General features: G+C 33.5%; 1 protein-coding gene across 2 annotated transcripts in view; it reads left to right on the top strand.

The window, feature by feature from the left end:
* The window catches only part of LOC145297702 (retinoblastoma-associated protein-like), a 108,113-nt gene that overhangs the window by 43,046 nt on the left and 47,951 nt on the right, over positions 1–17,116 (top strand). For both annotated transcript variants that reach the window (XM_080143902.1, XM_080143903.1), the window contains exons 12-17: positions 6,095–6,228; positions 11,498–11,548; positions 12,246–12,333; positions 14,593–14,772; positions 15,242–15,356; positions 16,360–16,511. In XM_080143902.1, the coding sequence (XP_080000028.1) occupies positions 6,095–6,228; positions 11,498–11,548; positions 12,246–12,333; positions 14,593–14,772; positions 15,242–15,356; positions 16,360–16,511 (720 nt within the window). The remainder of the gene's footprint in view (positions 1–6,094; positions 6,229–11,497; positions 11,549–12,245; positions 12,334–14,592; positions 14,773–15,241; positions 15,357–16,359; positions 16,512–17,116) is intronic.

Here is a 17,116-nt window from a genome sequence, read left to right as displayed (position 1 = left end):
TAAGTTTGAGAAAAGGAGTTAAAAATTAAAAAAAAAAAAAAAAAACTATACAAAATACTGTTAAAAACTCACCGAATATATGTCAGCCTATGTCACGGTAACATATATTGAGCGAGTTTCTAGCAGTATTTTTTCTACTTTTTTATTTTTAACTCTTTTCCCCAAACTTACCGTTTCAAGAGAGTCGGGCGGCGGGCGCCATTTAAAATTTTCCAAAACATCGGTAAACACTGTTTTCAAGCTGAATAAACATGTTACATTAAATAAAAACACTAAAAAATTATCCAGTTAGGTAGAAAAGTAACTTGCTTTTGATAACATTTATTTGTTATATATTTGTTTTTTTGACAACTTTTTCGAATCTATGTGTATAGTAATACAAACCCTCAAAATCTATATCAATATTCTTGAAATTTTAAAAGCAGTTAGAAAACACATCAAACTACAATTAGGAAGCTTTTTATTTCGTTAATTTTTTCTACTTATTAAGCGAAAGATATTTTTACAACCTGCTCCAGCGTAGTATAAACGGCCTATGGAATTAACACCTTCAACCTCGAAAATAGAAATCAACAAATTTATGGAATTTTCTTTGAAATTTCGCAACGCAGTTTCTTATTAAATTAAAACTAAATATATAATATAAAGCCAATAATTATGAACCGCTAACAGTAAATATGAGTGATGAACGCTCTCTTTGAAAAAAAGCTCTCTTAACTTCACCTCTAATCCAAATTATGTGTGGCAAGTCTCCTCCTAAAACACTCTTTAACCCTAACAATAACACTAAGTTCGAGTGGCAAGCCCCCCTCCCCCCCAACAAAATACCTCTGTAAGCCACATACAAGCATCTAAAACAAACAAACAAAAAATAGATCCTTCCTTAAAGAAAATACACATAAAAATAAATTGGTTAACTGTCCTAAAATGCTAGAATGGCCAGGAAATGGTGAATTATTTTACATTAAATTTTTGTGAAACTAACCGCTCCCCCCTCTAATATTGTTTTTGTTAGCTTTGTCTCTGTCAAGTTTTCAGTATGTTCACACATAATTTTCCTTAGCCCTACAATTAATTCAAAGTCCGAATGGCAACCTCCACATATTCTCATTGCATAGAAACCCTCTTAAAACTACACATAATCATCTTAAAAAAAAAAAAAAAAAAAAAAAAAGCATGCATATTTTCCCATAGAAAAAAAACCCAGTTAACTGCCCTAAAATGCTAGAATGATCTGTAATAGGAAATTATTTTACATTCAATTCTAAAACAATTTGTTTATCTTTCATTAAAGTTTTTCATGGCATTTTATACATAATTTCCTAAAAAGGTAGAATCACATTTTGGAGGGGTGGTCAGAAGGAGTTGAGTGGGGTTAAACAGAAGGTGTTAATCTACAATAATACCAAAGAAATATTGCAATATATTCATTTTTAAATGGTCTTATGCTTAGATTTAAGTTTTTTGTACATAAAGCACATTACAATTCAACTTTGAGTTCTCCAACTTCTTTTCTGTTTATGGATACATGGCATTTTTAAGGAATTGCTGCATATTTATGCACATTTACTGCGGATTATTTGGAAACCATAAACTTTGGGAGATTTTCAGTTGCATATTCTGATTCCTTGTACAAAAATACACTTATACAGTAAATTTCATTTTTTAGTCTTGTGTTTTAACAAAGATATGACATTTTTACTGAAAAAGTAGTGTAAAAAATGTGACGAAACGCATATGGTCTTAAAGAGGGGAAAATATCCAAACGTGTGAGGCACAAAAATAGCCATAACTTCCTTAATTTTAATCAGATTTTAAAAATTTAAAAAGATTCTTTCTTAGCTCATCAAGCTCTTTCTATGCATACCAATATTGAAATATTTCAAGCTATTTCAATTTTTTCATGTGTATTGCTACTTGAAAACGTATACAATGAAGACTTAATCTTGAGTGGTATATTGTTTTGATATCTGGATAAAATATGTAGACTTGATCTGTAACATTAGGTTGGCATTAGAAAGAGCATCCAACTTTAATGCGTAGGTTCTCACTGTTTTTTCTTAGGTGTTTAGCTACGATAATGAGAATTTCACTTCGCATTACCATGTTTTGTTTAAAAGATGTATTAGTAAAAGTTTTTTTTTTTTTTTTTTTTTTTCCCCCCTCTCTTCTCTCCATGACTTGCCTTCATTTTCCATCTCATTAGTTTTCTCTGAAAACTGATTTTTTTTGTGCTGTGAAGGCTAAAACACAAATGATTCACGAAGGGGATTGAAGCGTTAGATAATTTGTTTCATCAAAAATTGATCTCCTGTGTTGCCTCCCACTCGGTGTCTTTCTTTTAATTTTGACCTTAGTTGAAACTAATTGGAGTTTTTTTTTTCTTGCTGCCTTCTCTATACATGTACACATTCACACACGAATGCACACCTACACACACACACACACCGTTGTGAAATTACTCATGAAATGCTAATTGTATGTATGTACTCAAACATATTGTAGATTCCAACTTTTTACTAATCTTGCAGAAGAGAATAAAAGGAGATATAAAAAAAAAAGTCTTCACTCTTTCATATGTTATAATAACCTTGAAAGTGATGCATCAGTGAGCTTGGTCAGTATCAGTTGGCCAATCATTTGGGAATACGACTTGTTGTAGGTGGAAACATGGCAACTCTTTCCTGCAAAAATTAATGTCAAAATTGGATTGCGACTAACAAGCGTATGTGAATATATTCACTGTTAGATGGATCGTTAGTGTGTCTCTGCCTTTTCTTCATCTGAATTCGATCCAGGTATTTTTCCCGTCATGTGGCTGTTGTTTGTAATATTGCTGGACATGTTCACAAGTATTCAGTTTTTAAAAAAAATTTCTTTTCATTGGTCCTAAAATCAAGGTCTTGTATTTGAGCTGAGAATCAATCCATGTTACTATTTAGAGAATGCTGATATGGCAAAACCATGTTCACGTACCAATTCTTTTTTAGTGATACTATGTAGGGAGTTGAGCAGCAAGATGCCTGTTCACATTACACTTGAACTTCTGCATTTCAGTACATGCAGTTCTAAGGAAGAAACTATTAGAGTAGAAAGGTTTCTGACATCTGGGGATCTGTGTAGGGGTGGGACTTTGCTGCTTGTTTGGTTTGTTGGCGTATTTACGTTGAGGTGGTACAAATTTCAAATCAAATGTTTGTCGGAACATCTACCGTTAAAATAGTTCACAAACGTTAAGCAGTGTTGAGCCTAATCAGTAACTTTCAGAATACCAGCCACACGTGAAATGATGACAAAATGTAACCTTGTTGAAATCTGATCGGAGATCGCTTGCTAAATTAGCTTAAAAATGAAAATCTTTGGGTGCAGAAACCAACTCATAACCAGATAATGCAAACAAATTTTATTGTATACTAGCTGGACCCGTGAAAATTTCACGTTTTCTTTTCTTTTTTTTTTTCACATACACATTATCCCATCGCATATCCGTACCTTGAAACATTTACATTAACCCTTTACTGCCCTGGCCGACGAATTCACCCTGTGTACTATTTTTTTTTAAATAGTAAATGAAGAGTACGGTAGGTAAAATGTATGTAAATATGTATATACCAAAATCACGATATTAGTGCTCCAAATATTCTCAATAAATACATCTTCATTTATGTTTTATAAATATGTTTATTTAAAAATATTTTCAAAAGTTTTATTTAATTTTTAGCTTATTTATTTTTCTTTACATTTAGCTTATTTATTTTTCTTTACATTTGTTTGAGAGAGAGAGGGAGCGATAGATAGATAGACACACACAGTGTGAGAGAGAGAGAGAAACACAGTTTTCGTTAATTAAAAATTAAAAATGATGTGCGTCTTCAACCAGCCCGTGAATGCTCTGCATTTATGGAATGAGAATAAGCATTTTATGATCGAAGATCTGCTGCTTAGATATGATAACATAACTGCTGAAAATTTACTATTTAAAAAAAAATAGTTCACAGGGTGAATTTCCACCGGGCGGGGACAAAAATTGAACATTTATTTGTTTTTTTTTTTATTGTTTATTTTTCTTTACATTTGTTTGAGAGAGAGAGGGAGCGATAAATAGATAGACACACAGTGTGAGAGGGAGAGAGAGAAATGCAGTTTTCGTTAATTAAAAATATTCTCGCAACTACGACTGATTGCTGTTAGATATAAACAAATAAAAATATTAAAAAAAAAATATTTTAAAATCTCTTTTTTTTCAAGTTCGGCCCTTTTCTGTACGCATGCTCAAGGCAGAGATAGATAGATCGATAGATAGAGAAACGCAGTCTTCGTTAATTAAAAATATTTTAAAATCTGTTTACACAGTTACTTACTAAATGTTTATCTTTGAAAGTCAACAAATGTTTATCTTTGAAAGTCAACAACTTCAATATAGTCAATTTTTCTTTAATTTTCAATTTGGCTTTTTGTTGGCCTTTTTTACTTAAAAAATGTGCCTGCGCTTTTGGATTTTGCCTTTTTGGCGTTTTTTTTTCTGAAAAATTTGGCTTTAAATAATTATTATCGTCTGCCAACCCAGGCAGAGAAAAAAAGAACGCTCTAGGGAGAGAGAGAAAAATTTCACGTTTTCTTTTCTTTTTTTTTCACATACACATTATCCCATCACATATCCGTACCTTGAAACATTTACATTAACCCTTTACTGCCCTGGCCGACGAATTCACCCTGTGTACTATTTTTTTAAAATAGTAAATGAAGAGTACGGTAGGTAAAATGTATGTAAATATGTATATACCAAAATCATGATATTAGTGCTCCAAATATTCTCAATAAATACATCCTCATTTAAGGTTTATAAATATGTAGTTAAAAATATTTTCAAAAGTTTTATTTAATTTTTAGCTTATTTATTTTTCTTTACATTTAGCTTATTTATTTTTCTTTACATTTGTTTGAGAGAGAGAGAGAGGGAGCGATAGACACACAGAGTGAGAGAAATAGAGAGAGAGAGGGAAACGCAGTTTTCGTTAATTAAAAATTAAAAATAATGTGCGTCTTCAACCAGCCTGTGAATGTTCTGCATTTATGGAATGAGAATAAGCATTTTATGATCGAAGATCTGCTGCTTAGATATGATAACATAACTGTTGAAAATGTTGCTCTCCACTTTCTGAATACCTTATTCATGGAAAATGGCATGAATTGCAACATGTTTGGTCTGCCTGAACCAGTTGGAGATCATCCTGGACATGAAGGAGATGTTGAACTAACATGGAACCCTCAAGGCAGAGAGGGAAAAAACAGATTTTAAAATATTTTATTTTTTTTAATATTTGATCTCTGCCTTGAGCGTTCGTTTAATGTGTAATCCGCTATTCCAGAATAAAATCTTCTCAACCAATCAAATTTGCCGGAAAGTGTGACACACATAGATAGATAGATAGTTACAAGCGTATTAATATATAGATTTGTTTTTAAGAACTCTAGGATGTTGTTGGGGTCTTTGTGGGGGGAGGTCTTTTAAACTCTTTACCTGGTAATGTTTTTGCGAATTTGTTGGAAACCTTTGCAATTTATTTGAATGTTTTACAATAGAGTTCCTGACTTGAATACAGATTGGAGTTTCTTTGTCCTTTAGTGTATGATAGCAGTCTTATTACTTCTTCCCTTCTAGTCATCCTAATAATAAAGATTTTGTCTTGTTTTTTCTTTAAAGTTGGGATTAATTTGATAATTAAGCCCAACTTTAAAGAAAAAAAACAGTTGTTTATGCAAGAGTTCCATAACGCTTTCCATTTAGATATATTTGTTGATTAGGGACCTAAAGTCAATGTAGGGTACTTTTATATAGCTAGTGTTCGTTTTTAGTAACCGTTTTGCAGCTGTAATAACTTTTTCATTCCTTTTGAGTCCTATATGACTGGGAATCCAGCTGAAAATGTTTGTTTTTTATTAATATTCTATGTATATCCCACTACCTCGGCCTTCTTGTCTAACTGCACACTTCATGGTTCTAGTTAAGATATTTAACCTTGTATTCTTAACCTATGCAACTTTTTCTGAATAATCAATTCCTGTTTAACATTTTTTTTTCTCGTCATTTTAGGTTGAGAAACTTGTGAAGATATACCTTGAAACTTACAAGAGGGAAGGCAACATAAATGAGCTTCTCTTTTTGGATCACAATCCCATCTTCTCACCTTTGCCATCAGGCGATAAAGAAAAACCTTCCACTCCACAGTGAGTACTCTTCATTTTCCCTTCTATCATTTACTTTTTATAGAACAAAACTGAATTTCTAGGGCTTTATGTCCTCATTTTTTAACTTTTTTTTCCTTACACTTTTGTTTTGTCTTGCCTTACTTTGCCTCTTTTCTTCCTCTCTCTGAAATACTTTAAACGATTTATGAATAGAAGTAGAAGCTTGATACTATGTTAAGTGCTATGCAGTAAGAGAAAAAAACAAAGGTACAGGTAACAAAAGAAATGGAAGCAAATTTAGTGAATAACAAAAGGATTTATCAATATACAATAGACAATTCTTCGACGCAGATAAGAGAAGCTAGAAAAGGGTTTAAATTAAAGTATGAGGAATGATGATAGCAAAAGGACTGAACCATAGATATTGATTTGATATTGGAGTGGCTATGAGTAAACAACACTAGAAACGATTGCTGGATGACAGATGGACTTAATGCCAGTAAGTTTTTATGATGGTTGTGTGTTGGGACTTAACAGCAGTTAGAGTTGGGACTCTAAGAAAGACAGATTGCTCAGAGGTCTCACGAGACAGTTGGAGTTTGGATGCTGTTAAAGATTAATCGTGGCTTGTACCAAGTCGGGAAAGATTTGAGAGAATGGGATGAACTGACAACAGACGAATCCAGCCTTGATAGGACGTAGATGTATCCCTTAGCGTGGAGAGGGTTGATAGACACGCGCCCGTGTTCTAACTGATATATTTGTGAAGCATTGGAGTTCGTATTGTTCTTGTGTTTTGTTTTATTTTTATGTTTACTAAACTGTGTGTTCCTTCAACAGCCACCACTGTAAGAAAATGACTGTATGGCCATAAGAACAGAAGATGCAGAACAGTCCTTGCACACATTTGGGGTCGACGGGTTGTTGAATGGGGTAGCACGTGGTGTTACAGAAGACTTTTGTTTTGTCAATGAATGTTTGTTACTTTTGAAACATGTTAATACTTTCAATCTGAAAAAAAAATGGTATTGTAGATTAACAATCTTATGTTAAATACGTGCGATTGAGGTAAATCTCATACGTGCGATTGCAGTATTTTGGCAAGGGACCATGCCCTCACACTCGCCCTCACATTGGGAAATTCATTTGGGTTTCAGATTTTTATATCTTGTTTTATTATTTCAATTTATCTAGCATTCGTCAGCATTATCTGTTTATATAAATTGGTTTCTGCACTCAAAGATTTTCCTTATTAATTAATCTAGCAATCTATTATACACTAGATATAGAGGACTACAAAATGAATTGCATCTGTTTATGCAAATTCATTTTGCTAAGCAACCAATGACATTTTGGACGGATCAATTAGGGTTTAAGGACCCCAGCAGGTCAGGAAAAGAGGAACCGCTTTTTGTCAACCTTGACCTTCACACACGCACACGCACGACATTCTGTAAAATAAAAAATTGAGTTTGTCGTTTTGCCAGCAATATTTTTTTTAATGTTGAGTCTTTTCTTTTTTATTTATTTACAAAATTTTTATAAACAAATTATTAGTTTATTTTTTTTGCTAGACATTTTAAATTAGAAAAAAAAAAAACCCTAATTGATACTTTTTTGCTCTAAGCAAGTGTATTTTAGTTCAGCCACTTAATCGAATTTTGTTTAAGCTTTCTCCTTAATGTGATGACCAGTGTTTTTTTAATGTAGTGTTTGTTAAAGACTAATAACTCTTGGTCTAATTCGCTTAAAGGCTGGTTGACCTTTGGTTTGCTGTCGTGTGACAGGGCACAGTCTCCTGATTCTGGTTTTGCTTACAACTGAGCAAAGCTTTCTATTAAAACTTCTCTCTTTATCCATCTCTTTCCTTTTCCCACCTTTGTCTCCACTTAGCCTATTCCTCTCTCTGAACATGCATACAGACACTTCTCCTATATAGAGATTCCTAAGAGAAATGAGTCGGCATAAGTGAAGTAACTCCTTGATAGAAAAGTATCAGTTATCTTTAGGACATAAAATGTCTGAAAAACCGTCTCCCTGATGAAAAATGGCCCAGTTGAGCCTCAAAAAAATTAATTTTAGATATTCATCCAAGGTAATGCTGATTAAGAATATACCAACTTTATAGGTCTTTGTTTTGTAGTTTTTGACTTTTAGCTGAACATGCACACATGCAAGCAATTATAATAGACGATTTTCTAAAAACAGTGTTAAAAAAACGCTCAAAATTTTTCCTAATTATCCTGCAAGTTTCTGTACTCGACCAAGAGGCTGTCATTCTTGACCATATAGCATATTTTTTTTATATGGGTCCTTCAAGAGTTTCAGGTTAACAACCTGGAAATGCTTTACGTGTTTAGTGTGATGAATAGATGTAGTCAGTCGATTTGTTTGCTGTGGGAGGAATATTTAACAAAAACAAACTACTCCAAAAAAAAATAAAATATAACCGGCTTGTAGTTTCACTACCCAAAATTTGATTTCTCCCTTTGGAAAAGTTATTGCCTTTTTCAACAGAGATTCATGTTGAGAAATAAAACCATTTAGTTCTTGAAAAAGTAATCTCCATTCGGATAGCACTTCCATGCTGTGATTATGACCCGCTGGAGATTTTCCAAGATTAATGTTCATACCAGATGGTGGGTTTTATGTTCAGTCTCTTTTTTTTTATGTCCATAGATTATTTGCTCATTTCCTAGTGATATTGTTGGGTGGTCTACCTGAAATGACAGCAGATATCTAAAGGTATTCCAGAAATGGAATTGTGAGTTTTGTGATTCTCACAGGTAGTTCATGGATCATGTTTGTTCGGATGATGTTTGTCTTGTTATTCAGTAGAAGAAAATAAGGTGCGTGTCCAGAACACACCCCCATGAAAAAAAATTTTTTTTTAAATAAAGATCTACATGATGTTCATGTCTGTGACAGAACATAGTTTACACCAAAAATCACATAACTTGATAAATCGGTTTTATTATTTAATAAGTTTCAGTTTTATTTGAAGGAAAAATACTTCTGTTGCAGCGCTTACAGAAACTATGCCATTGGCTCTAAGGCCAGTGTCTGAACCAAGCCTAAAATTCGGACAACAACAATAATTAATGACCACCACCTGTGCAGTTAACACGCATATACATGTTCATTTTTTTCTTTTCTTATCAGTTTGATCAAGCTGGGGATGGGGCATCCTACCAGATGCCAGACGTTCACCTGCGATGTCATATAGTCCAAGCATGAGATTTTTTTTAGATTCTAACTGTCCCTGTAAGTGCAATTGTTTGAATCTCTCTTGCACATGGTTCACCAGGTATATTTGCCAGGTAGTCCTTTATATGCTTTTCCTTGAGTCCAGTTGCTCCTATAATTACTGGAAAGATGGAGATCTTAAGATTCCAGTTTCTTTTCATGTCGTACATAAAACCTTGGTATTTCGTTATCTTTTCTCTGTTCTGTTTAACCCAGCATCATTGGGGACACTAACTTCTAAGGTTGATTCTTTCTTTTCCTTGTCCCAGATTTAGATTGTCCTAGTCGTTGTGCCAGTTCATGGTTGTTGTGTTGTTCAGTGCTGCAACAAAGAATTCTCCTCACAAACAAAACCACAAGTTCAATTTATAAACAACTAGTAGGGGCATCCGGCATTGCCTGGTTGTAAAATACATTTAAATAAGGTATTTTAATTTACGCAGATCTCGTATTTATCGTTATAGTCAGTTATTTCATTATATTGTACCTAATATATGATCACGATTTCAAAAGTAAAATAAAAAATAAAAATAAATGATTTGAGGACCATCAGCTAGAACCTAAACCAAAACATGACAAATGTTTCATGATTGAAACTATCTACATGTTGAGAAGAGACGGAAGTTTATTTGTACTCAATATGGTTGGACTGTGGAAATGATTGTGAATTTTAATAAATACAAGCTGGTTTATATGACAACAATATTTTTAATAGACAAGATGCAAGCAAGGACGGTCGGATGGTCCAGTTTTTTTAATTATATAGATAAACATGTTTATTTTTATTTTTTGAGATTACAAATGGTACTCATTTTCTCAGGTGAGTAGCCAACTTGCAAGACTAAATCTTTTTATCTCTGCCAAAAACAAAAAGAAATTCAAGCCCAAGCTGACACAACACTCAGTGTTTTCGAAGACCACAAAAAGCCAACTGCCTCCTTGCACATATAATTCCAACTGTCTGTTTTGCCCAGAGAGACAGATTTGTCTCCCGTTTGCTAGAATTCTTCTTGCATGAAATCTTACACAAAAGTGCTAGTAGGCAGGCAGGCAGGCTCGAACCCATGATGCAACCGGAAGTTTGGAACGTTAAAATTAGGCAAAGTCAATCCAACCAGTACGATAATTTGAAAAAATAGCTTGCAAAAAATCAACTTTGTCTTGAAGAAAACTGCCCAGCTGAGGGTAAAGGAATTAATGTTTTTGACCAGTTTTTCGATATTTGTCATCAGATGTTGAGCTTCAAAATGATACCGATTTTGTGAAAGTTTTAGGCAGACATACATACAGACAGGTGAGATTTGTATTATAGATAGTTCTAAATTTTTAGCATAGTAAATAAAGTGCTTGGTAAAATTCAGTCCAAAGGTACACTATGGAATTTGAAGATTCATTCCTCAGTGTGGCCGACACTCAAAATATGATGGTGAATTACCCAATCTGATGAAATGAGAGCATGCGATTCCTGTAGATTAAATAAAAATTTCTGTTTGAAATTCTGTGCAGATTCCCAAGTTTGACAGAAAGATTCCCTATTTTGATAAGATACACCTGAAGGTCAGAAGTTACCAAAATGTTGTGAAAATAACACTCAAGATAAGAATAGTATTCCGAATGATCTCCATTTCGATATCCTTAAAGCCACTTTATGTAAGGAATAAATACTTAAAGGTCAAACTCTAACAAATAAGTGTTAGATGAGTAGATTTTGATCTAGAAAACAGCAACTCTTCTCCATTTATCAGAAACCTCGCTCGTAGAATGTGAGGAATAGAGGACAAAATAAGGAAAGTGAAAGTTACACAACTGCCGAAAGTAAGTCCAAGATCTGCTTTCTAGTCTCTGTTTTGATTATTTTTGCAAATTTACAATTCTCAAAAACAATGAAGACATTTCTATTGGAGTTCTACTAAGATGCATGTACATCCGTTTATCTGTCGAGAGCTTTATTCAATGCACCCACATTATTGCAAGTTGAAGCAACGCAAAGCTGACTGCTGTGTGTATTACTTAGCATTTATTTTTCTTATTTTCAACAATTTCCTTTTTTTTTTCTCTTCAGTCGTGAGAATACTAATTCACCCTACAGACTTGCTCCCCTAACTCCAGTCAGGTGAGTTTTTTTTTTTTTTTTTTTTTAAACCATGCAAGCATAATTCATGCACAGAAGTGACTTAAAAATGCATCTGTTGAAATATTGCATCAATTTTTCTCTTAAGAATAATGTAGGAATATAACCCATAATTTATAAGTAGAAACATGTATAAGATTACGTCCTGTAATTTTTCTGAAGCTTAATTTAAATACTGCTTAAATATGTATTATATTTATTTATTAAACATGCTGAACATATAAAAACATTTCTATGATGCCCCAGTATTATCTAAATAATAAACTCTGTCAGCATTTAATTACAGATTTGTCCTTCAGTTCCAAATACACGCATCCCAATACAACTGCGATACCTTTCAGTAGAATTTCGGGATACGGTAGCCTTAGGATACGTTTTTTTCAGGTTATGATGTGAAATATGTTTTTCTGGCACCTGATAACGATATTTGCTCTGCCTTACGGTGTTATTTATAATGTTATTTGATTATATACATGTGTATTATATACTGTACTGTATTTTGTTACTAATTTTTAATGCCGTATCCCGAGGTTCTATTGTATAGGTGGCACAAAATTACTTTCACATCCACATAATATATAAATATGCTTATTATATATAATAAATAAATTTTGTTTAATATATATATATATATATATATATATATATATATATTAATTTTGTTTTTCTTTTAATTTAGTTCTGCTGTAATCAAAGTTGAACAACTTATCCATTTGTTGAATGAACAACCAGATAAACCAGATGACATTCTTAAAGAATTTTTTCAGGTATTTGCAAAAAAAAAACAAAAAAAACTTATAATATATTCCATTTATTTTATGCGCATTTTCTTTTTTAAAAAAATCTTGAATGCAACAGTTGCATGCAGAAATTTGATGTCTAGAGCTACCTCCTTGATTATATACCTCAGACATCTCATCTCTCTCACAGCAGGAAGATGTGACAAGGATCAGAAAGTGGGATTTGAAGAATCCACACTCTAGAGGAAGAGCACTGCGACCTGCAAAAAATCCTTGTCAGCATTCTCCAGTAGGGGCACCTAAGGCAAAGCTTGTGGGGAGGACCTAGAACTGCACAGGATCAAAGCCATCTCAACAATATCTTATACTCTGTTGGCCTTGGTGCTGAAGGAAAACCCTAGGCTGGACTCAAAAACTCGAGTATAAGTCCTAGTACCGAGGAAAGAGAGATACTTTGAATATGATTGTATTCTCTGCAGTTTGCATGCCACTGGTTTATCAACTGTTCAAATCTAATCTGGTTTTTAAGAATATTTCGTTATTTTCTTTGTGTAGTGATAAAACTTTTTCTCATCTTCACAATGGTTTGGACAATGTAAACATTGAACTTCTTTAGGTGTAACTTTTAGAACTTGGGAATTTTTCTGTTGAACTCTATAACCTATGCAGAATCTTTTCTTTAATCCACAGAAGTAGACTAGTGATGGGATGATTCCAATATTTTTCTCAATTCTGTACTTAATTCCTGATTCCAATTCTTTATAAATCTCTAAATATTTAACAATGCAGTTATTTACTTCCGATTACCATAGAAACATATGTTAAATATGTAGATATTTTTTCAAACATAAAAATACACTAGTGTGTGTGTGTGTGGGGGGGGGGTAATGTATAGATTTTAGTTCTAGTGTTAATTAAAATCAATAAATATTTATTTTATTGTTACTACCAGCAGTGGAAGATTTTGCTTTAAACAAAATCAAATTAAAAGAATCGTTTTTGGCATTGGAAAATAGGCATTAATTTTTTTCCAATACCGATTCCGATATCTCCAAAAGTTCCGATTTCGATTAACTGTCCCACCACTAGTAGATCGTTTCCAGTATCAGATATGACTGGTTAGTGATAATTATGATACTATTTGTTGTGGCCTTTCAGGCTGGTAATTAAGAGGATCCCTGTTGTATAATTAACAAAAAGTGTCACAGAAGTATACATGATTCTGAGGCCATAACTGTCATGAATGTAACTGTATTTATTGCGTCTGGGTAAGTCCATTATTCCTGATATGGGTAGATCAGCTTATCCCATAACACTATTCATAATTACTTAGTGCCTGGTGCAATCAGTTCTGAATGTTAAATTTTCAGTCCTTACTGCAGATGATTGACATTTCTATCCGTTAATGGCTGATGGAAGGAGAATGATCTACCTTCATGAATTAAATAAAGGGTTCAGTTTCAAGTTGAATAAGTTTAGTGTCTGCTTTCAATTTAATGGAAATTTCATGGGGTAAGCTTGGTTCTCTACTGAAGATGTGAGTTACGAAAAAATAAACGTTGTTTTACAGTTTCAAATTAAAATACTGCATAGAGCTCACAAAGATTGTGCCCCACGAAGTCCTCCATGTTGATCACAGCTATTCGGAAACCTGCAGGGTTGCAAGTTTTAACACTGACACTGAGTTGCAAAGCTCAGTTGTTGCATACGAAATTGGGGAAGGTTTGGCTCAGGATAGACAAAGGAATGTCATAGAAACAATATTGCCACTCCATTAATTTGCAGTTCTGCACATATAGCATTTTAGAGGGGAGGAGGATTTTGTCTTTTCAGACAGATGGTTGGTTAAAACCACAAATTCTCGTCAAGCAACTTAAAAGTTTGTCTTCAGAAGAAAACCAGTTCTCAAATCTCATTTTGAGAACTGGTTTTCTTCTGTGGAAAACACTTTAAGTCACCTGACAAGGACTTGTGGTTTTTAACTAACCATCTGTCTGGAATATTAGCATGTCCAGTATCATGACCATGTAAGTTTGTCTATATCAATAAAAATAAATATATATTTGTGATTGGTTTCAAATATCCTGACCAGCAGTAATTATCATTTCCTACACTGATGATTGTATAAGCATGAAACGCTAGTGTCGGTACGCATTAAAAATAATTTTTCATATTTATTTAAAAAAAACAGTTATATGTATTTGCTTGTGTACATCATTTTTTTTTTTTTTTTTTTTTTTAAGATATCTTCTCAAATTTATGCTCCTTTTTCTTCTCTCTCTACAGAAGTGCAACCCAAATCCATCTGATGCAATTTGTGAAAGGATTGAAAGTTGCAAGCAATCCTTTGTTAACCATTTCCTCGCCTTTGGTGGAAACCAACCTGTCATGCAGCAACTGGCTCAGAAACGATACCAGTTTATTGTCAAGTTATATCTACGCATTCTCAAGTCTTTTCTTATATCTGTAAGTACACCTGTCAAAAACATTTGTCATAACTAAACCTGCATTTATAATCATAATGGTATATGGCATGATCACAAGTTAAGCAATGTTGAGACTGGTCATTATCAAATGGGTGACCATTTGGGAGTACCAGGTATTTATCTTGGTATTGTTGCCAGTCTGAATTTTTGAGATGGGATTAATTTGTATTGTGTGGATTATTTAGACTACTCTTCTCATCTTGACTGTTATTTTCACGTTTCCATCAATGTAACCTCCAACTTAATATTATAATTGTCTGCAAGTGCCCGTGGCATAGTGGATAAAGTAATTGATAAAAATTCAGTTGTAAGTTACTATTTTAGAGGTTGAAGATTAAATTTGTTTTAATTTTTTTAAAGAGTTTTCAATTGTTAACTAGTTTGTATTTTCAAGAAAACATTTTTAACCACATCAAATTTTTTTAATGTATTATGCTTTTTAATTGTAGGAGCAACGTCGTTTGGGTAAAAACTCTTTTACAAGTTTGTTACGCTCAGAAAATCTCCACCGTGCATTGCTGGCATGTTCAGCAGAAGTAATTCTTTCAACATATGGTGTGTCATGTAAGTTGAATACTTTTATTCCTTAAAATAATCAAGCACCCAATCTTTTGATACTTGCCTCAAAATTGAGGTTTGAACGTTTCTATATAATCTGAACATAAAAAATGTTCGTTTACTGTTCTTCGCACTTTTCCTCCCTCTTCTCTTTTTTCCTTTTCTTTTCTTTCTCTGTGTCTCCCCCTTCCTCTCTCTCCTTTGTATGTGTCTCCCCCTTCCTCTCTCTCCTTTGTATGTGTCTCCCCCTTCCTCTCTCTCTTTTGTGTGTGTCTCCCCCTTCCTCTCTCTCCTTTGTGTGTGTGTGTGTGTGTGTCTCTCTCTCTCTCTCTCTCTCTCTCTCTCTCTCTCCTTTGTGTGTGTGTGTCTCTCTCTCTCTCTCTCTCTCCTTTGTGTGTGTGTGTGTCTCTCTCTCTCTCTCTCTCTCTCTCTCTCCTTTGTGTGTGTGTGTCTCTCTCTCTCTCTCTCTCTCTCCTTTGTGTGTGTGTGTGTGTCTCTCTCTCTCTCCTTTGTGTGTGTGTGTGTGTGTGTGTGTGTGTGTGTGTGTGTGTGTGTGGTCCTGGATATGACCTTAAACTATATCCGATGGTGAGGCCCCAGCTTGCAGGCTTTGGGGAGTGTGGAGCCACTCCTTAATTGCCATTGCTCCCAGGTCCACTCTGACCTAGAGTGGTAATACCTGTTAGGGTCCCAACTGTGAGTTAAATAGAAACTGACTTGCAAAAAAAAATATATTCTATTAAAGTTTTTATTCAAAATCACCAGATTCGGCATTAAATAACCTGAAAAGGGTTGATATGCTGTAAAACAACCAACCAACCTACCTTTGTGTGTGTCTGTCTGTCTGTCTCTCTCTCTCTCTCCTTTGTGTGTCTCCCTCTCTCCTTGCCATCTTTTTGTGTAAAAAAACAAATACAAAAAAAGAAACAAAGCTATTGTCATGTATCTTTTGTTTGGTTTATTTTTCCTTTATAAAGTTTATATAATTTTTATTTTACTTTGTCATTAGGTAACATGGTTCCTCAACATATGAGAACTGGCAGTTCAGAATATGACTTCCCTTGGGTATTAGAAGTTTTTAATCTGAAAGCCTACGATTTGTTTTTGGTTCTTGAGAGTTTTTTACGTTCTGAAAATAAACTTTCAGAAGATATACGAAAGGTAAGAATAATTTGTTCTCATGTTTTCTATTGTTGCACATGGGTCTTTTTAGCGAGAACCAGATTAGTTGTTTGGTATTTTACACTCTACAGCATACAAACGCAAGAGAAGTGTTAACACAATTTTAAAAATTAAACAAGGTAAAAACAAAAACAATATGGAGATGAATTTCAATATAATTCTAAAAACAAGATTTAACATAAACTGAAACAATTTTTACTTAATATAGTCGGTAAATGTAGTAGCAGGGAACTTGAAAGTTTTAGGTCAGAGTAATTACTCGCATAAATAAAATTCAAAACTTATATCTTTTGTCAGAGAAATATTTCAAAAGAAATTATCTTTTGTAACCAGAAGGTTTAGAGAGGATTATTTCGGTTGGATTTATAATGCTCGAATCTCACCAGAGCTGAGGTTGAAGTCACTGTCGACAAATCAACAACTGCTGGGTTAACACGAAAACCTCTTTTATAGAGAGCACCACCAAGTAGAATATTCTAGAACCCTCTTGATCTTTTTTCCAAGTTTTAGAAAGTTCTGGGACCTTCTGAGCTTTTCTAAATCTTTTTTTTCTTTTTCTCAATTGTTCAAGATTTTTGTAAAAG

Source organism: Euprymna scolopes, chromosome 18, assembly GCF_053919585.1.
Source record: "Euprymna scolopes isolate OS-2025 chromosome 18, ASM5391958v1, whole genome shotgun sequence".
Lineage (NCBI taxonomy): Eukaryota > Metazoa > Mollusca > Cephalopoda > Sepiida > Sepiolidae > Euprymna > Euprymna scolopes.
The sequence above is the reverse complement of the archived record's forward strand: the minus strand, read 5'-3'. Positions and strand labels throughout refer to the sequence as shown.